Genomic DNA, 20,738 nt, shown 5'->3' on the forward strand with positions numbered 1-20,738 from the left:
TATACATACACAAGGAAAGGTACAAAATCGAACCACATACCTCTAGCCTGTAACAAAATTTGTTTACGAGGGGACATCTAGTTCCTGATTACAAGCCACTTGCTCTCGCAAGTGAAAAAAAAACGTGATTCGAAATCTTCACACTAATTTTCAACATACTAACTTACATCAAAATTGAATGACACACAGATAACTCACTGTATATGTATGTATGTATGCGTGTATGCATGCATATATGTATGTATGTATGTATGTATGTATGTTATGCGGAGCTTCAAACCACTTGCCAATCAATTTTGATAGAACCTTAGTCATTTCCAGGTAGGGCTTTCATGAACAATGATGCCTTTTGCCCGCTACATTCAGGTCTCGAAAAAGTGCTCTCCATCGTCTTCCGTTCCGGGCTGTTTCTTTGCACACATCAAACCATTTCGACACGTTACTGTCATAAAATTCAACATATAAATCCGTTTAATTTACAAATTAAAACAAATAATCCGAAAATCCATTCTAGATCCAAAAAAATTGTTTACACAATTATTTGCAAAGATAAATAACTAAACTATCGAGTAATTTAAAAAATACAAAACTAAAATTTAGCACCAATGAAAGCAGAAGCAAGCATCCAAAAAAAAAACGGTTTTTAACAATCATTTGCAAAGATAAACTATCGATAACTTAATAAGATACCAAACTAAGTTTTAGCACCAATAAAAGCAGAAGCAAGCGAACATATGTGATCTGGTTATTTTGATCCCTGACTAATGTGAGAAATTATTTCGATCCGCTAGCTATTATTCTGAACAGTTCCAAAGTGTAGAACATGGTTGGTACCTGGGCTGCAGTGCGAATCATGCACGCGCCCAGCCCATTCCATAAAGACCTCCACAATCCCATCTCCGATTGGCGAAAGAAGGTCACCACCTGCACGGCGTAGTGATGAACATTGAGATACTATAAACTTAGTTCATAAACCATGAAGCTATTTTTCCTTAAAACGACGCAAATCAAACCACCAACTCCTATAAATTAAAAGCCAAAGCATATTTGAGGTCAAAAAACCTTTGAGCCAAAACTCAAACTAAAAGGAAATTAAAAGAAACAAAGATTTAGTAAATTTATAATTTACAGAATAAATGAAAAAAATTTCAATAATCATGAAAATTGCAAACAGCACAAGCATAACCCGTGATGTTGCAACTAAGCCACTGAAAAACTAAGCAGACAAACAGTCCGACAACAATTTTGTAACGAACCTTTTCCGGTTTGAAAAAAAAAAACAGAACCTGTCCAGATTCGAATCGACAACCTTTGCTGTTTCAGGCGTAGTTGTTTCATCTACTACCAAGTATAACAGAGAAGCTGAGCAATTTGAATTTGTTATAAGCCAAGCTATCAAATGTTCAGCAAGTTGTTAACACAAAAAGTTACTAACAGTATAACAAAGATTAAAAACTCACACACAAAAGCAAAACTACACTTCGCAAAAAACACCAGGTAGCTTTTAAAGGGTCAAAAATTGAAAAAAAAGCAAGAAAATTAGAGGAAAAATGAGTTGTGAAAAATTGACCTCTACGGGATTCAAACATCAGCCCTCGAACAACCAATAACTTAAGTCGACTGCCGCACAGACCTGTGCCACTGGAGCTTATAGTACCCCAAATGAGCACGTTTATTTGCGAGTTGGGCTGGAGAAAAGTAGCGTTCCTATTTTGGTATTAATACACAGCGGTGAAGCGGAACTTCGCACCACTTGCGATATAACAGCATCATAAAAGCAAAAGTCGAAACAAATCAAAAACGTTCAAGAAAAAACTAGGTGAACCAAAACTTTCGTATCTCTCGATGAAATACACCTAGGACCCACCTAAAGCTGGAGGTACGTGTTTGATATTTATTGAATTTGCCACTGATTCTGGAGGAATTGCGTAATTTCAAAAAATGAACTTTTCCCAAAAGCTTATTTGTTTCTAATAAGCAAATTGAGAAGAGAAACAATTTTTGAGATTTTGGAATCTTCCCAACGATATAACCTTCTTCTTGCAAATGATTAAGGAGTAGCCGTCCATGCAGGAAAACTTCGCGCAACCGCTTCTTTCAATTGAAATTTTCATCTCAGATTTGATAGGGTAGTTTTTAAGAAAATTCAAAAAGTTTCAACAAAACGGACAAAGTTCAAAAACTTTCCGAAATCTGTAACTTTTTTTTGGCTAAAAGCAGGTTGGTCGCTAAAGTAGAAAAAATTCTCAAAAAACACTTAAACTACGAATTGGTACGGTTATTTTCGAGAAGAGTAAAAAAAAGTTACAAAAAACGGTCAATTTTTCATAACTTTCACTTGTTTGAGGTCCATAATTTTTTCTGAAACAAATCGGGCATAGCAAGCTATAAAGGTAAGCTTCCAAGAACCTGTTGTGTCGATTAAGCCTATGATATCAGATGTGGGAGGATAGTTATCGAGACAAATTCAAAAAACGGTTAACAATTCAGTCGATTAAGCCTATGATATCAGATTTGGGAGGATTGTTATCGAGACAAATTCAAAAAACGTTTATAATTCAGAAAATTGACATTTCCGAGAATCACGCTTTGTTTCGCAAGGGTAATTATTATTAAGATGAGCGTTCTTAGCAACAGGAAGAGCTTGATAAGTCTACCCTTCTGTCCAGTGGGGTTCAGAAACACCAACGCTCGCTAGCTCGCATGCGCAAACAGAACAGGTGATACATGAAATGCAAGCACTCAAAATACGTCTGTTGCACTAAAATTGCGAAAAGTCCCTCCAGTAGATGAGCAGTCTGCGAGCCCTCCAGATGAACCCGATTGCAATACACGTCTCTCGCAAGTATAACTAACATTTGAAAAGTTTGGCAAATAGCGTTCCACTCTCACTTCTTTTTTTTTCATTTCCTCCACTACCCGCGACAGATTGATCCAAAAAACAAACACGGAAACTTTCAGCAATTTTACTTGACACCATTTTAAAAAAAAATCTTTCGAAACTTCAATGACCACTTAAAAAAGCTTTAATATGATATCAAAGACGAATAATCTGACTTTCCTCTGAGACTCAAATTGCAGGACTCTCATAGTTGCAACAAGTGACCGGTTGTTGTGCAAGAAGCATAATGTTCCGAACATAGTAATCAGAGTGAAAAACATTTTTACGGCAGGGGAAGATTAAAAAACAAACGCTTAATAAAATCGGCAGAGCTCGTCAACCACCTGAACAGTAATACCGTCTGAATAGCAAAATATTCAGAATCACGACTAAAAAATCTGCAACCTGATTCTGCACTCTATGCACTACGCATCTGCAATTGTTGGGGAAAAAGTCATCAAAAAGCCTTCAGAGTGATCAAAAAAACGTTAATAGTAGCCAACCCATAAGCCAATCCGAGTGTTTTAGCATAGACGCACATTCACACTAACACAAATAGGTTTTGGTGTCAACGGAAGGCACTAATGCTCATCATCTATATAAAAAGTATGGTAAGGCTTAGCCTTGATTTCGATTTTATTAGTCTCAAACATACGTGGATATCCTAACCAGCGCATCCAGCAATTGCCGACTAAATGGGCGAGCTTTTTTTTCACTTTTACTAGTTGTAACAATTTTTTTTAGCTAAGTGATTAAAAACAACAGCAAAATCAGAGTTCGAGACCTCATCCGCTCCTCCCCTTAGCGGCAAGTTAAGTGGCAAAGCATACTATTCGGATCAGTTTTTTTGACACAATTTTTTTGGGAAACTGAATCACGACCTATTGAAAGGATTTTCAAATGACGCTACATTCGATGCATTATGTACTTGAAATTGCGGGAAAAACAACCACACCTGGTCATAGTTCCATCTGAGTCTTTGAGAATTTTATATCCCATCGGGTCAACAAAAAAAGCCTATTCAGGTGCCAGTAGCAAAGAAGGTTCCGACCACAGTTATAGTTTAACTATAGTCACATTTAAAAAGCAGATTCTTCCGAAATTTCAGGAATTTGAAATTAAGCCAAAAAATGCTTCCAAACACTTACAGTCATATGCTAAAACTTATACATAGCTCAAAATTTTTGGAGAAAACAGTAAGTATTTATGTTCATCACTTGACCTCGGTATAAGAAGTATAGTGAGACTTGGCTTGGAACTCGGTTTTGATTGTGTCAAAAGGGTACGTGGATATCCAACCAGCGCATCCAGCAATGGCCCCGAAAATGGGCGACAGCATCAGGCGCTTGGAAGTCGTGTCTATTTCAAAAAACGTGAACAAGTATTCATACAAGCCAATGTAGACTGCGAAACCAGGCCCGTCTCTCATTAAATTAGCAAACAACCCTCGATAGACACCTCTCAAGCCATGTCGCCTGGCGATTACGTAAAGACAATGAAATGAATTTGAATAATGTTTCTTGTAGTTTTTATTGGCAGTGTAATTGATCCCAATTCCTTGAAGCTAAAAGCAATCAAGAAATAAAAATCAAATGAAATTTCAAATAATATTGCTCGGCAACGAAATCTATGAACCTGCATTCTGATTTTAGACAGCTCAGATGGAGTTCCTACTACGCACTGGATAGAACCGGACATAAAACCACCAAATACATGGTGCCAGGGATTGTTTTTGTTAAACTGCTGCGAAGAAGCGATGACCTCATTTACTCCGAACAAAAGACCATAAACCATAGTATTTCCAGCCAACGGTGAAGCCATGCCTTTGTACAGCCCTGTGATCTACGAAAAAAAGTCGCATTTTACCATCATGTTTACTAAACTCACCCATCGACCAGCATATTAGAAACAAAAATTACTTAAATTAGGAACAAAAAGACCAGCTATTCTAACAAACCAAAGTTGTTTAGACAGCCAATAGAAAAAAGTTGGTAAAGAATCAGGGAAACCAAAAAATGAGTTTTTAACAACAATTTTCATCTTCCGCATTTCGGAGAAAATTTATATAAAGTAAATTTCATTTTTTATGATTGACACTTTTCACAAAAACTAACCAAAATAAAATAGAGAAAACTGGGTTTAGGTAATTTATTTAATTAGGCTGCGAACTCTTTTTTTACACTTTCATTACTGGTGTCGCTTCATTTGCATTTTCGTTTCTGAAGAGAGCAATTGAATTGAATTCAATTGAATTTGAATTGAACTAAAAAAGAAATCAAAAAGTGAACAACAAAAAAAGTTAATTTTAGCATGAAATTTTTGGACTTTATCCATGAAGAAAAAAACATTAGACCAAAACAAGTTAAAATTCACCTCATTCACTAAAAAAAATTTTACTCCAGATTAAAAACTTACAGATTCAGTGCGGTAGACATTGTAAATGCTTTTTGCCACTTCAAACCTCCTTGTTGGTGACTGCTGTCGAGATTGGAGCTAATTTTATGTTGATCTTAACTCTTTTTCCTTTTAAAAAAATTCATGGTTCGACATATCAAGTTCAAATCATGACTTCAAGCAAAGGGGTACAGTTTTCCAAAACTCCAAATTCCATTTTTTAATTAAATTCTTCCAAGTAGTTCCCAAGAAAATTAGAATAAAACTTTGGAAAAAAAAACATTTTAATTGCCAGTAGTAAATTTTTTCAAATATACAAAAATAAGACAACAATTTTCAATTTGTACAAGTGCAAGTCAATTTTCAAGTGTTCCTATCAGTATTTCTCCAATCCCTGCTATTTACAATCGTTTGTGACTGGAGTCTGCACTATAACAAAAACTCATAAAACAACATCACGTAGGAAATGATATCATCATCTCAATCTATATGACCTTAATAACATCGAATGGATGACATGCAACCACGCCGAAGGCACCTAAAAACTAAGTAAAGAATAATGCACTTATAAACAGCAAAAAATAAAGGAATCTATATTTTAACAAGGGGAACCAATCTAACGGTCCAAAACAAACCTCCAAGGCATCCTCCTATCATATCCACCATGATTCATTCACCTAAAACTTCTTTAATTGGAATTCTTAAGGTCAAAAGTATCATAGTAACCGAGGTTACAGTCATGAGTCCCTTCATCATGTATTCCAGTCAAAATCCTTGGAATTTTCTAGATATGGAAGTGATAATGATAAATTTTTTTTTTCTTTTTTTTTCTTTTTTTTTCAGGGTAATCAGAAGGTCAAAAGTATCATAGTAACCGAGGTTACAGTCATGAGTCCCTTCATCATGTATTCCAGTCAAAATCCTTGGAATTTTTTAGATATGGAAGTGATAATGATAAAAGAAGATGACAAGTGTTTAAGTCCTTTTCAATTAAAATCGATACGGGTTACGTTTCTTCAATAAGAACACGCAACTCGACACGAGATAATATAATATACAAGTGTTACAAGTAAAAAATTTCGTCGAAAGTTATTTTATCATTTATTGTTCCGAGTACGCAAGCGGCGTTCGCAATCTGTATTGCCAGGGAGATTCTCTGTTTTAAAAAGCTGCCTGCTCTGGGTTCCTCAGTGCATATGCTTAGGTTCTTACAAAGCTTGCTCAAAAAAACTTGTGCTGGGGCCGGCCGCGCCCAGAATTTCAAAAGCTAGCGGTTGAAAAAGATATCCATCATTTACAAGATCTTTATACTTGTCAATTTTTCGCTCTTCCGCTTCAGCGGCAACCGTACCAGGGTTACAAACAGACCCGGTATTAATCCTACAAGGAGCTAAGGAGTCTACTACCGTTACATCCCACAAGAGCTGCTTACCATCAGCCCATGGAACGAGCGTCAAACCGTCTGGTCGCTTCTGATCGGTCCTGTAGAGGTGTCGTGGTTCTAAAACAGACAGAATGTGAGTAGATGATAGACTCTGCTTTATAAGGGCATTCAGGTTTGAATGCCTAGAGAATCTCCCTGCACTTTTGAGGCAAGAAAGACCGTGCCAACCATCCTCGGTAACGTCTTTTCCGCACACGCATTTATGCCGTTCATATATTTTTGATCCTAATCGAAGTCCTATCGCAATTCTGAGTTGTTGGTTCGACAGTTTTAACCTTAAATTTTTGCACGGGATGACGTTCAACCATTGGGAGCCAAATCTATCTTGGAACGCGTTGAACTTTTTTACGTCCGTTGGTTCGAGTCGTAAAATCAAGTCTGCAATTTCGCTGTCAAAAATTGGCTCCGTCCAATTTTTTTGGATTTCATTTTCTGGAGCCATTTCAATTTTTCCAAGGTCAAACCACCGTTTAAGCGCATCATCATAGGTTCCATCCACATGCTCCAAACCAAAGATTTCGCTCAAGGCATCTTTTGCTCCTACTGCTGAGGCTAAGAAAGCGGGTAAAGCGAGTAGACGAGCGGAAGAAACGCCTAAGCCACCTTTCGCTGCCGGGAGAACAGCTTGTAAAAACTGGTTATCATCCATTTTCACGTTAGTGACCTTGCATAATGAATTTCTTAGTAATTTATCGTAGCGTTCCAAAAAATAATTTTGCAAAAAACAAGGGCTCGTACGCAAAAAATATAGGAGTTTTGGCATGCTTTTCAGTCGCGTTCAATTAGGTTTCAAAACGAGTGCGCAGCTATTTCTGCTCCTCGTTTGGTACCGCATCCTACCTGTACGTTTCCGAAAAAATTTTGTCGCTCGGAGAGGGCCTTGCTTCCAGCGCATTTAGACGCGATACGACTCAGCGTGTTGCCTATGGCAATCGGTCTCAACCCTCCGTGTATCTTTATGAGGGCGATAAGCTTTGCGCCAAAAAAGAAAGGCCTTAGTGGTTCGGGTATTTTGCCATCTCCAATGAGGTTTATCAGCTAAGTAAGCGATTTCAGAAAATTAAGTCCTGCACTGCCATTCGACTTACTAACAAGATCTTTAAAAATTTGAGGAACTATTTTATCAGGACCTGCTGCTGATCCGTTTGGAAAGGACATTATCGCTTTGTATAGGTCGAAATCGGTTACGAACAAACTATCCAACTTTTCTGGATTTGGAGCTGCAAATTTGGCTCGCTGCGGGTGCTTAGACAACAATTTTTGATAGTTATCAGTTGAAAAAGGAGCTATTTTGTCATCCGAAGCAGCAAGCCTTATTCCTCCCTTTACATTTCCTTCATCGAGCTTACTACTTATTAACTTTATTCTCTGCTCGAGGTCACTCAGAGGCGGGCTTGAAACTTGGGGATGGAGTTTTAGAAGTGACACGTCATTTGCTCGAATTTTTTAATTTATCAAAGAGCTCATGCTTGTGGTCTGTTTGCGTCCACGTCTTTTCGTTTGCTCCAAAAAAAAACAAGAACGACGTTAAAATAATTAGCCATTTTGTAACATCTTCTACCTTGTAGACGATGTCATTTATTTTGTCCGACAGACTTTCCGCCAAGGGAACACGCGAGTCTTTTGGTACTCTCTTGAGTACTCGGACATTTGAGATGGCTGTATTAACATAATTGTCTAGCACTAAATCATTACCTATTGTTGCTTTATTAACAGATTTTACATCAACGCATAAAGGACACTGAAACCATTGGGTTTTCTTAGAATCGCTAAGAGAAATATTTACACAACTGATATGATACCAACCAGAACAACAATCCCATAGAATCCAATTTATCAGTCCTGAAGGTTTTAAGCAATCTTTGCTTGTACACTCTTTGTTGTTTTTCCTCATCTTGACGCAGAATAAAGGTAAAAAAAAGGATTTTGACTGGACTTTAGGGGACTGAACTAACCCATGATAAGCGGTTAGTGGGAGTTTTACAAATCAGCAAATAAAAAAAGACAACTAAATTAATTTAAATTTTAAAATTGAATTATAAAAATCAAAAACAAGGAACAATCTCACCCGAGCTCAGTAGGTCCAGCGGCGCACCACCAGACTCCTCAAGCCACTTGACAGACCTGTCTCTAAAATCCCTCAGAGGGCGCTGCACACACAGGCACAAACATCAAACATAACAAATCTATTTAATAAGTTTATCACAACAATTAGGCTAAAAGTTTATCACAACAATTATCACAACAAATTTAAATTGAAATTCTTTAGAAGAAACACTTTATTCATTAAAAATTATGTATGGATGTGAGTATCAGCTAAGCAGATCACTATCAGATGATAGAAACGAAAAATGTAACTCTGCTAGTTTATGCTAGTAGAATGACTGGAAAGCAATGGCATCAGATGATCCCGAGGAAGATCTAATCCTTGAAACTTTAATTGATCACAGTTTTGAACAAATACTGGCTTCTGAAAAAGCAAAACGCTTAGATGTTTTCCTAGTCAACAACCCCTCCCTAATCATTAACTCATTCATTGATGAAAATGTTTATAAAATGTGTTCAATAGAAAACAAGAACCTCAGTGATCACAATGCCTTTAGAACATAAATCAATCTGAACCAAAGGCTAATTGAAACAAGAAGTGATGACAAAGTAAAATATGCATTCAAAAGAGCAGATTGGAGTGCAATCAACACTACAATAATCAATAATCCCTTCACACCGTTTTGCTTCAGTAACTGCGATTTTTTACTTGATCAATGATACACCTGGCTTTGGAGAATTCTGAGAGAAAATATACCTAGAGTAACAGAACATAGAGCCACAGTCCCCCCTTGGATCACACCCCCAACCTCCCACCTTATTAAGCGCAAAGAAACTTTACTTCGGAATCAGCAATCCTATCCGAAACCAGAAATTCTATCTAAAACTACAAACTTAGAAGAAAAAATAAAAATTTCTGCTGATAAAGATCAGAAAATCTTCGAATTGGAGATTTTTGCACCAAGAAAGTTTAGTACAATTCAGAAGTATTTGCGAAGCATAAGAAGAGTACCTAGATCACCTTCGATAATGAAACTTGACGGCAAAGAACTTGAGACAGACAAAGAAAAATGCGATGCGTTTAATCAATTCTTCTGTAATGTATTTACGAAAGCGGAACAAATAACCGAATTAAATATCTTTGAAAAAGCAAAATACAACCACATCAAGACGAATAAAGACTGCATTGAGAAAATAATACTCGAACTAGACATCAATAAAGCAACAGGTCCAGATAATTTGGGAAATCTTGTCTATACAAACTTAGCGAAAACAGTATCAAAATCAATCCTCCTAATTTTTCAAACTTTTTTGGATAAAGGTATATTCCCAGAAACGTGGAAGTTAAGTGAAGTTGTCCCAATCTTCAAAGATGGGATCAAATGCGATATTAAAAGATACAGACCGATAAGTTTACTATGCTGCATCTCAAAAATTTTCGAAAAGGTTTTATTTGACTACATTTCTCAAAAAGTGCGACATCATCTTCATAACTCTCAAAATGGTTTTTGTAAAAAAGGTTCAGCAATTACCCAACTCCTTGCTTACTTACATCAAGTATACCAAAATTATGATGACCAAACGACCAAAAATATAACAGCGCTCTATCTAGATTTTGAAAATGCTTTTGACTGCGTTCCGCATCAACTTTTAAAGCATAAATTGAAGTGTTATGGTTTGGGAGGAAAAGCAATTCAACTAATAGCCTCTTACTCATTCCTTCGAAAACAGTACGTGCGAATAAACAAAGCAAAGTCTAAGATATGTTACGTAACAAGTGGTGACCCTCAAGGTTCTCGATTGGGACCATTACTTTTCATACTATATATAAACGACTTACCAGAAAACTTGAATCTAGTTGACTCTTTTGGATATGCTGATGACTTTAAGGTTATAGCAACAACTCAAACAGAAATGAACTATGCCACTACGACAATTGAAAAATGGTGTAGTAAAAACCAAATGCGTCTAAATACCGGAAAATGTACTCTCATTAATTTCAAAAACGAGCTGGAAGGTCAAATTAATGGAAAGATCCTAAAAATCGAATTTGAACAAAAAGATCTAGGAACTTTAGTAACACCCACTCTCTCATGGAATGTAAATGCGTCTAAGCGTTGTCAGAAGTCGCTATCGGCTCTTTACTCACTAAAGCGTAACCTCTCTAAAAACTGTCCTATAACTTCTAAGCTAAATGCATACACGGGATATGTAGTCCCAATAGTAGTTTATGGCGCGTCAGTAACGCACTACTCGAAATCAAACCTCTGAGCAATTGAAAAGGTTCAGCGAACGGCGACCAAATGGATTGTTAACTCACCTATCCCTTATAAGTGTAGACTACAAAAATTAAGAAAGCTACCGCTGTCTCTGTACATTGAAATGCTCGACCTCCTTCTGTTCATTTCTATAGTTCGCAATAACTACGAAATTGACATTAAACAATATGCCGAAAACACCAAAAGCTCAACGAGACAAAATGAAAGAAACGAATATGAAATACCGAAATACCGACTTCTTCATTATATGCCCAGCACTTTCCAATGTCATAATTCGACATACCTCATAACAGTTAACTGACATACAGAAATCTGACATAGCGGAAACTTATTGGAAATTCTTTGAAAGATACTCAGAAATGGACAGCTGCACATGGCGAATAATGTGTCCATGTGGAAACTGTAACCCAAATGGAAAACTCAGAACTCATTAACACTAAAACTACATTTTGGGTGCAAACCCATGGGATAACAACCCTAAATGCTGTTCTACTACTACTATGTATTGGCTAAGCAGATCACTATCAGATGATAGGAACTAAAAATGTAACTCTGCTAGTTTATGCTAGTAGAATCTGTAAATGGTGCAAGAAAAAACTTAGGAGACTACATCTCAAGAAATTTAAAGTACTTTCGTTTTAAGAAGAATTGAAACTAGCCTGGGGCAAGAAAACGCTGAAAACGACAATCAAGAAAAAGACTACTTGCGCAGCCTAACATGCGCAGCCTATATGCATGTAAAATGCAGCGGCCTTAACCGAGCCAGCGACCACGACGAAAATTTCAGCTGCATTCGCTGCACCTCCCTGATTACAGACAACACTACAACTGACATTCAAGCCCCTCCAACTCAACCTCAACACGCTCCTTCGACTAACGATCAAAATCTTGTCATTGCAAACAGCAACGAAACTAAAACAGCCACACCAGACCCCTGGTCAAATCCCACACCTGAACTAAAAGATAAAATGAGAACAATCTACAACCAAATAGTGCACTGCAAACCAGTCTTCATGATCCTCGCAAAAAATAGAATTCGGTTTAAATTATAGCAAATCTAAATAGAACCCTCATCTCGTTAATGGAAACACAAAATACATGCGCAATGCACGCAACAATATATTCCCTCACCTCATGCAATGTAAAACCAAATTGGAGAAAAATGGTTCGCATTCCAAAACTATAGAAAGACGGCTTAAGCAATGGCATAAGGGCGAACTGGACAAACTTTTTAACGAAGGAAAAGCGCTGCAAATGTGCTTGGTAAAGAGTAAGAAAAAGAAAGTAGAAACTGAAGCACAGCAATTGAATAAATTAATGAACACCGGAAAAATATCGAGTGCTATTGCTTAATTAGCTGATACCTCCAAGGGAGTTCTCTCACTCGGGGAAACCGTCAAAGGTCAAACTGTTGAGCAAGTCTTCATCGATGCTGAGCCAGTAAACTGTGCCAGTCGGTCATATTTGGAAGTTTGACCTTGAGAAAACGTTTAGTCTTGATTTTGGGGTGAAACGCAATTTTTCAAAAAATTCGAATTGAGCATGTCATGCTCAATTTTTTCGCGACAACTGATAATATCAAAAAAATAGTATCAGAAGATTCGAACTGCAATCGCGGGAAATTAGTCAAAAATAGCAGCGGGAAATTGCTAATCGAAATTTCCGATATATAATTAGAACGAGAATAAAGCTTTCTTATTCTTGACAGGAGACAGAAAGTAATCGCGAGTGCAGGGAGAGTAAATTCGAGTGGACTAGATTGAACCTTCGGTGGAAAAGTGGACAACCGAAGTCTCCCAATGGTCCAGACTCAAAATCTTTTTCATGAGCTGAAACTTATTCCTTACAAAATTCTCGAGTTAAAATTGATTAACCAATCAATTCTAGAGTTAATTTTATAGTTTAGTTACTCAATTCTAGAGGTCATGTCGGTATATGAGTATCTAATTTAATTTTCTTGAGTTTGCTTTATATTGTTATGTTGAATTAGGGAGAGTTTTCAGGTTGATCAACCTGAAATGGATCAAAGGTCCACTGTCTAATTAAAAATAACTATACATGAGGTTCCGATCCTGTTTTTTAAGGCAATGGCTTATTTTAGGTATTTTTAGACCTGAGTATGGGGCATTCTTATTTTCTAGAGGGGGTTTTTTTAGTAATGGCGTTCAAGTTGTAACAAAGGTTTTAGTCTCATGAGGCAAATGAACCGGATTGTTCCGACTAAATGAGGTACAAAAACACAAGAGATAGTGTCCCTGACCCTTGAGCCAACGGTTATAGGGCCTTTTTTTCTTAGCCTCATATGTGACTTAAGTAGGCCACTGTTACATAATGTTTCTATGGCGCTCCTGGGTGTTTTTACGACATCAAGACTACGGGATCAAACCCACTTGACACAGCTCCGGGCTACAAGCCCATTCTAGAGTACCGGTGGCGCGGTTCAACGGAAATGTATTCACCTCTTGGTTGTACTGCGTTAGTTTTTTCAGAAAATGTGAGAAAATTTCCCGGTGCGCTTTCCGAAACGAGGCTTAGCTAACCGAGTAAGGGGGGTCACTAGGGGGACAAAAAAAAGCAAGAGACAAAAAGCGAAACAAAGAACCAAAAGATCAAAAATAGGAACAAAAAACTATAGAAAACATAAAAAAGACAGTGGCTTTGACTTCCAGGTTAGGTGGGTCAAACCTTTGAATTGATTAAAATAGTATACCTATAATGTTTTCCAATAAAACCGATCGTCTCGATCAAATCAGCAACGTTGTAGAGATGCCCGAATGTGGGGCGCTTTAAGGTTTTCACACAGCTTGTAACATCAGCGGACCACTGGGAGACTTGACTGGAAGAGGTGACCAGCGAAGTGGGAAAGTAGACAACTGGGAGATTTGACCACTGGGACACTTGACTGGAACAGGTGACCAGCCCAAGGGGAATGTGTGACCAACCAGCAGGTGATCAGCCAGCAGTGTGATCAAAGCAGAACAGAGCAAACGGAGGAAGGTATTCAAACTTGCTCTGCTTGGTCGACCGGCTATCGTTAAAATCCACGTTACATTATTGAAAATAAGTGTAAAATTGGACAAGCGGATGCCCACCGTTTTGAGGAAACGTTTTTACATATTCAGAGCTTGGAAACAGGTTCTACGGTTTTCTCTCGAGAGGTTTAGCACCCATCGCGCTTTGGGTAATTTTCGGCTTAAGTGGGGGGCTAGATAGGGGGGATGTTAGAAGGGGGGCTGGTTAAGATAGAGATTGGCGCTACAAAATTGTAAAATGGGGGACACATTATAGTAACTATATAATCGATATCGTCGATTTAGTTACATTAGTAGACCCAGAGTCTAGAACGATCCATCTTTAGACTCATAACAAGAGTTGCAACGTGAAGATATCCAAATTTAAGATCAAATAAGGTGATATCCTGATCAAATTGGGTGGGGGGATCGGAAATAGACAGTTTTTGGAACCCAAAAAAAGAATACACACAAGGCCGTTAGTAGGGGGGAGGAAAAATGCGTGACAATCAGGTACCAGACATTTTTTCACGAAAAGACCACATTGGTCGCCTTTGAAGTTTGGGTGTACTCACCATTTTTTTAAAATATTTTTTCATTTTTCTCAATTTAATTTATACGTTCACGGATCAAATTTAATTGGCTTTTAACGAATCGGAAATCAAGAGGCAATTGCTAACAAGTCATGTTTCGACTTGCGTCGGACTAATAAAGGAAAGGTAATTTCAGGGTGGTTAGTAGGTGAAACTTTTATTAACAGGATTGGGTTTTGGGTACTTTTTAATACTGGAGCTCTAGATGTGGTACTGGGAGAGTGGATCAGAAATTTCAATACTCGACACAACGTACAGGGGAAATCATCAATCAGACGAAGAAACACTTGAGCTGCGAGGTTGGAAGAAGTGCAAAGAGTCTAGCCTGGGGTTTTGGGATTGTGATCTAAGTGTCCCAACTTTTGGCCTTGGGATTGTGATCTAAGTGTCTCAACACTCGGTCTTGGGATAGTGATCTAAGTGTCCCAACACTAAGGAACAAGAGATCTGACTCTCCCAAAACTAAAAAACAAGAGACGCAATTGTCCAAACACTTGAGCGAAGTGTCGTAGGAGGGTTCGGAAAAGTCCTGGGACAGTACGAAGTGTCCCAACACAAGAGCGAAGTGTCCTAGGAGGGTTCGGAAAAGTCCTGGGACTGTACGAAGTGTCCCAACACTCAAGCGAAGTAAGTTTTCTAGGAGGGTTCGGAAAAGTCCTGGGACCGTAAGAAGTGTCCCAACACTCAAGAGAATGGTCCTGGGAGAGTTCAGTAAAGTCTTGGGAGGGCAAAGAAGTGTCTCAACACTTGAGCGAAGGGTCCTAGGAGGGTTCAGAAAAGTCCTGAGACAGTACGAAGGGTCCCAACACTTGAGCGAAGGGTCCTAGGAGGGTTCAGAAAAGTCCTGAGACCGTAAGAAGTGTCCCAACACTTGAGTGAAGGGTCCTAGGAGGGTTCAGAAAAGTCCTCGGACAGTACGAAGTGTCCCAACACTCGAGCGAAGGGTCCTGGGATAGTTCAGAAAAGTTTTGGGACAGCAACGAAGTGCCCAACACTTGAGTGAAGGGTCCTTGGATGGTTCAGAAAAGTCCTGGAACAGCAACGAAGTGTACCAACACTTGAGCGAAGGGTGCTGGGTGAGTTCAGAAAAGTCTTGGGAAAGCAACAAAGTGTCCCAACACTTAAGCGAAGTGTCCTAGGGGGGTTCAGAAAAGTTCTGGGTTTGTACGAAGTGTCCCAACACTCAAGCGAAGTGTTCTAGGAGGGTTGGGACACTTCGCTTGAGTGTTGGGACACTTCGTACAGTCCCAGGACTTTACAGGGCATACCTGGGCATACCTCAAGTTCACAACGAGTCGACAATCCATGACTCAGTTGGTTAAAGACTTACTCAATGGACCAGAGTTACACTGGGAGATGGATAGTGGGCCTGGATGGTTACAACATGATTATTGAGCACAGAACAAGGAACAAACATCAGAATACCGACATCTTGAGCAAAAAGACGGAGTTTTACGAGAGACAGGAGCAGAGGGAGGCCGACAGGCCGGAAATCAAAGATGGCTTCTCATTTATGGATAAGGAGACCTATGGCAGTCTTCCACTCACGAGGTGGCTTGACAAGTCATGGAAGTCAATAAAGGACCATCCCGAGCTGCCAGCTGATCATGAGACGAAGGAAATTCTAAAGAGAAAAACAGGGATCCCAATGGAAATGATGCGCAAGTCGAAGATGGAAATGAGCGAAACACAGAAAGCAAAAGGCTATGACCTCGATGAAATGGAGACAAGAAGGGTGACGATAGGAGAAGATCTGTGAAGACTACTCGAGAAACTAGCAGACGATCAACTGGTAGTCCGGAACAATGAGAAAGACAAACCGGAAGTCACCATATTAAAAAGAGGAGAAGCGGCTCATTGCGATGACTCAACGATGGGCAAGCAACCTGACGACAAAAAAAATTGTACGGACATTGGTCGAGAAAATCCCAGAGGACATACCAAAATGGAAAACATTTCGAAAGAAGGAAGTGACATTCAAGAAGGAAGCCGACCACCTAAGACCAGATCAAGAGTCCGGGGAGTGGTCGAAATCAGAAGGAGACAGTGAGGAAGAATTTGTCCGGGGAGTTGGAAGAATAGGAGGATGATTCAGAGAAGAGTGGCGATGACCAAGACAGTCTTTGCATGATATAAGCAGAAGAGAAAATGAGGCACCACGACAGGGAACTACAAACAGACTCTTCCGCAGGAACGTGCAACCTAGAGCAACAAGATGCATACGGAGGAGAAGAATTTGAGAAGATAGTGGTGTCAAGGAAACCATTCAGGGAGCTATCGTGCAATTCAAATGTCAGGACGAACCTGGAACCGGACGATTACAGGGAGGTCTTGAGAAGGATAGTTTGCGTTAAGCTAAAAGACGACATCCAAAGTCCCGGAGAACTGAATAGTCAAATGATGGTATTGAAGGAACACGTCGAAGCGAGATTCAGACTATCGGATCTGATACGAACCCAGAAGAATGATAAGACGTCGAGCAACCTCTCCAAATGGATCCCGACGGGAGACAAGGAAAAAGGTGACCTGGAGGAGGACAGTTACAAGATCTTGAGCCAGTTCTATAAGGAGAGAAAGGGTTTATTCTATCACACAGCTGATGGTGTGGTAGCCTGTAGGAGGAAAGATGAGGAGAAGATAATATACAAGCACAATCTCATCATATTAGCACAGCTATACCAGACGGAAGTGTTGTTCAAATCGCACGATCAGATGGGACATCAGGGAAGAGACAAGGTACAACAAAGAATACTGCACAGGTTTGACTGCCCAGGGTTGAGAAAGGCTTGCTAAAGTTGGGTGAACGCATGTTTGTCGTGTTTGCAAGTGAAGGACCCTAGAAAATTGAAATTCTCACTTAAGTCCGTGGAAAGCTTGGAATTTAACGAGGTCGTGCAGATAGACCACCAGAAGATCCGCATGACCGACTCGGGATACAATCAGATACTAGTAACTATAGACCACTTCACGAAACTGGCAGAAGCTGTACCATGTCAGACGGCCTCAGCTAAAGAGACTTGTTATAATTTGATAACGCACTTGACATCACGACATGGTTGTCCGATGACATTCCAGTCGGACAATGGGAAGGCCTTCGTGGGGGACCTGACAAAAGAACCGCGTTCAACAGCCTACCATCCTCAAACAAACGGATTAGTGGAGAGGCAAAACAGAACTCTTGTGAGCATTCTGAGGGTATTTTGCTCGAGATACATGTTAGATTGGGACAAATGTCTGCCACAAGTGGTAGGGGCGTACAACAGCACGCAGCACTCTACAACAGGGATCAGTCTTTTCGTGATGTTTACTGGCAGGGAGAGAGCAATGCCCCTGACATTGTTCTATCCTGAATATGAAGGGAAGAAGAGGTCGCCGCAGACGTACGTGAAGGAAGCGGTCAAGAGACAACAAGAATTGAACAAACTCTGTAGAAGGAACACGGCGCTGGCACAAATGAGACAGCAGAAGAAGTACGATGAAAAAATAGTTCAGGCAAAACCGTATGCTGTGGGACATTACGTTTTTGGGTGTTCTAGAATGTCATACCCCCAAAAGGGACTTAAAAATTGCTGAAGAAATGGAGAGGAACGTATATGATAACAGAGGTACACCAACGGGCCGTTTCTATCGCTTGAGTACAGGGCGTGCGGCGCACTACCAAAATCTGAAACCACACGTCCCATGTCCGGAAGACTGGTGTGTACCCCAGAACATGGAAGGTATCGAGTATCTACTGGTAGAGCGGGCATGTGAAGTGAACGAGAAAGGCACCAGAGAGAAGAATGACGGCAACGAGGACGTGAGGATGGATGATAACGAGAAGATAGAGGTGGATCATTCGCGGAGGAAGATTGGAATGATCCAGAGCAGAACGAGGTACCACAGTGGACAGAACCAGACCAGCCGATGACCACAGGGACAAGGAAAGGCGATCGCAAACGGACAGGCACGAGATACAACAGGTATGACAAGATTGACAAGATACAACCAGATGAGGTAAGCGAGGAGTTGGTGAACGTGGCCCAGCTGGTAGCCGATGAAGAGTGGCAGATCATCAACGACAGCGAGCACTCCTTGCAAGAAGAATACTCCATACCGCAAAGAGAAGTAGACCTGGAACAAAGCGAGATAAAAAGAAGGGAAAACACAAACCTGAGGGTACTGGATTGGATGCACAATATTGAGACTGACAAAAGGGAGGCGCAAAACATACAACAAATCGACGTGTCAGCAATGAAACATGTGAAGACAGGAAATCCATTATTTGGTTGGACAGTCACCGACCGGTCACTAGAATTATCAACGGATAACTTGAACCCAGCATCATCGACGGGGACGCCGATAAATATTTTTGTCCGGCGAGTGGGGGTCGGACTTACCCACACCCAAAATTTGATGGTAAAGAAGCTCAGGGAAGTGAGAGAGACTAACTGGTTGTAACTGGATCAGGAGGAAGCTGAGCCTACCATAGGAAGAATTTTCAAGACAAAATTCGAGATACCGAATGAATATTCAGAGAACATGCTGATCACAGACAGCGACTTCATTTTGTCTGATAGGACTAGTGCGATCTGTATCACAGCGGACATGAGTTTAAACACGAGACTGGAAGCAGACTTCAAAAGAGAATATCAGAATGTGGAGTTTCTATTCAGGCAGAGGCCAGGGTTGGGAGGAATGGCTGCGCTTCCTCCTTCAGTTTCACAAGTTCCTGCTAAATATCTGTGTTTTTTGGTGACGAGGGTCAACGAGAGGAACGCGATAGACCCTGAGCACGTAATGTTGGCACTAACGAGGTTGAGGAACTTCATAGTCGAAAGAGGGATACGAGAGGTCTCAATGCCGGTTTACGATCCAAACAGGGGCAGGTTGAATCCTAGGTAATTATACGCCATCCTACATGTGGTCGTTGCAGAAACGGAGATAGTGGTGCACCTACACAAGAAGTACTACTTGAGTATCGCCTGATCTTTGAATGGACCTGGAAGTCTTGAGTTGGGGGCACAGGTTCTTAAGCTAGGTAAGAGGGGGCACGAGTCAGGTAGATGAATTTTAAAGTAGTTGGCATGACAATTAATTTCTGAAGAGTAAATGGTGCTAAAACATAAAATGAATCTGCATGTTTTTAACATCTAAATTGAATCATCTTAATGGAGTTGTTAGGGTAATAACTTGAAGGTATTAATGGGGATACTTAGGCTAGGCATGAGCAAAAACATCTTGGTCTAAAAATGAGTTCTATTTTCAGATTGATTTGCAAAAATTGAATTGACAATCAGGCTACACTCAATCGAATGAAACGGGAGATCTCGAATAAGTTCTCGACTGGCAGCAGTAGAGGAAGACATTTCTCAAGTATCAATTGGGGAAAGGTATTTCTCAAGTTTAATTGGTAAGAAATTTCTCGATTTCAACTGGTAAGGTATTTCTCAAGTTGGTTGATACGGAAAATCGCTTGAAAATATAGCAACGATGGCGGATCGCTTCTGGAAGTCTACTCCAGCAGCGCTCAAAAAGCATTCCCTCCATGAGCTATACAAGCGCTTGAGGGACCTCGATTATAAGCTAGTGGACGAAAGATTGGCGGTAATGTTGAATGCCATCCTGCAACTGGAAGCACGAGGCGAATGCAGGGAGTCAGCGACTGAAGCCGTGTTGATGGTGGGATACACTTCAGACGGAAATTCAAATCAGGAACAGACCACATGGCTATCCTGGAAAGTGGATGGAGGCCTGAGAGGACATGACCTTGCGAGAAACCCTGGCTTGAGCAGCAATACGGAATATGGTGCGGGAGAATTTCCACTTCCGACCAGACCGCCAGCAGGAGCAGGGACTCAGTCCACAAGTAAACCACCGTCGTGGTTCCGCTCGCAACAAACAAAGGAGTCGTATCCTGATCTCGGCAGCATGAAGAGAGAGTTGGAATGGAACCAAAGGGAACGGGACAAGGCCACTCTGGATAGGGATCAGGCAGCTCTTGAAAGGGATCAAGCCAAACTTGATCGCGAGCAGGCAACACTTGAGCGAGGTAAGGCGATTCCGGATCGGGATCTGCTGATGGCAGAACGAGTGCAGGAGCAGAGGCTA

The 20,738-nt window shown here is 40.1% G+C and overlaps 5 protein-coding genes across 6 annotated transcripts in view; 1 reads left to right on the top strand and 4 right to left on the bottom strand.

Annotated features, from left to right (window-relative positions):
- Positions 1-8,934, bottom strand: part of LOC134841892 (dnaJ homolog subfamily B member 6-like) — a 463,167-nt gene extending 454,233 nt beyond the window's left edge. The window contains exon 1 of the mRNA XM_063857957.1: positions 8,905-8,934. The gene's annotated coding sequence lies outside the window, so the exon portion shown is untranslated. The remainder of the gene's footprint in view (positions 1-8,904) is intronic.
- The window catches only part of LOC134841887 (E3 ubiquitin-protein ligase NEDD4-like), a 378,569-nt gene extending 369,634 nt beyond the window's left edge, over positions 1-8,935 (bottom strand). The window contains exon 1 of the mRNA XM_063857950.1: positions 8,906-8,935. The gene's annotated coding sequence lies outside the window, so the exon portion shown is untranslated. The remainder of the gene's footprint in view (positions 1-8,905) is intronic.
- Positions 1-8,935, bottom strand: part of LOC134841891 (endophilin-A-like) — a 259,814-nt gene extending 250,879 nt beyond the window's left edge. For both annotated transcript variants that reach the window (XM_063857956.1, XM_063857955.1), the window contains exon 1: positions 8,904-8,935. The gene's annotated coding sequence lies outside the window, so the exon portion shown is untranslated. The remainder of the gene's footprint in view (positions 1-8,903) is intronic.
- The window catches only part of LOC134841889 (leucine-rich repeat-containing protein 45-like), a 449,626-nt gene that overhangs the window by 314,345 nt on the left and 114,543 nt on the right, over positions 1-20,738 (top strand). The gene's annotated exons all lie outside the window — the stretch shown is intronic.
- On the bottom strand, positions 274-15,955 carry LOC134841637 (mitochondrial basic amino acids transporter-like). The gene is made up of 7 exons (XM_063857670.1): positions 15,917-15,955; positions 5,770-5,820; positions 5,681-5,704; positions 5,297-5,359; positions 4,517-4,723; positions 4,104-4,445; positions 274-924 (listed from the first exon to the last, which is right to left on the bottom strand). The coding sequence occupies exons 1-7, from the start codon at positions 15,953-15,955 to the stop codon at positions 775-777; spliced, it is 876 nt and encodes a 291-aa protein (XP_063713740.1). The 3' UTR covers positions 274-774.

The sequence above is a fragment of the Symsagittifera roscoffensis genome, chromosome 3, assembly GCF_963678635.1.
Source record: "Symsagittifera roscoffensis chromosome 3, txSymRosc1.1, whole genome shotgun sequence".
Lineage (NCBI taxonomy): Eukaryota > Metazoa > Xenacoelomorpha > Acoela > Convolutidae > Symsagittifera > Symsagittifera roscoffensis.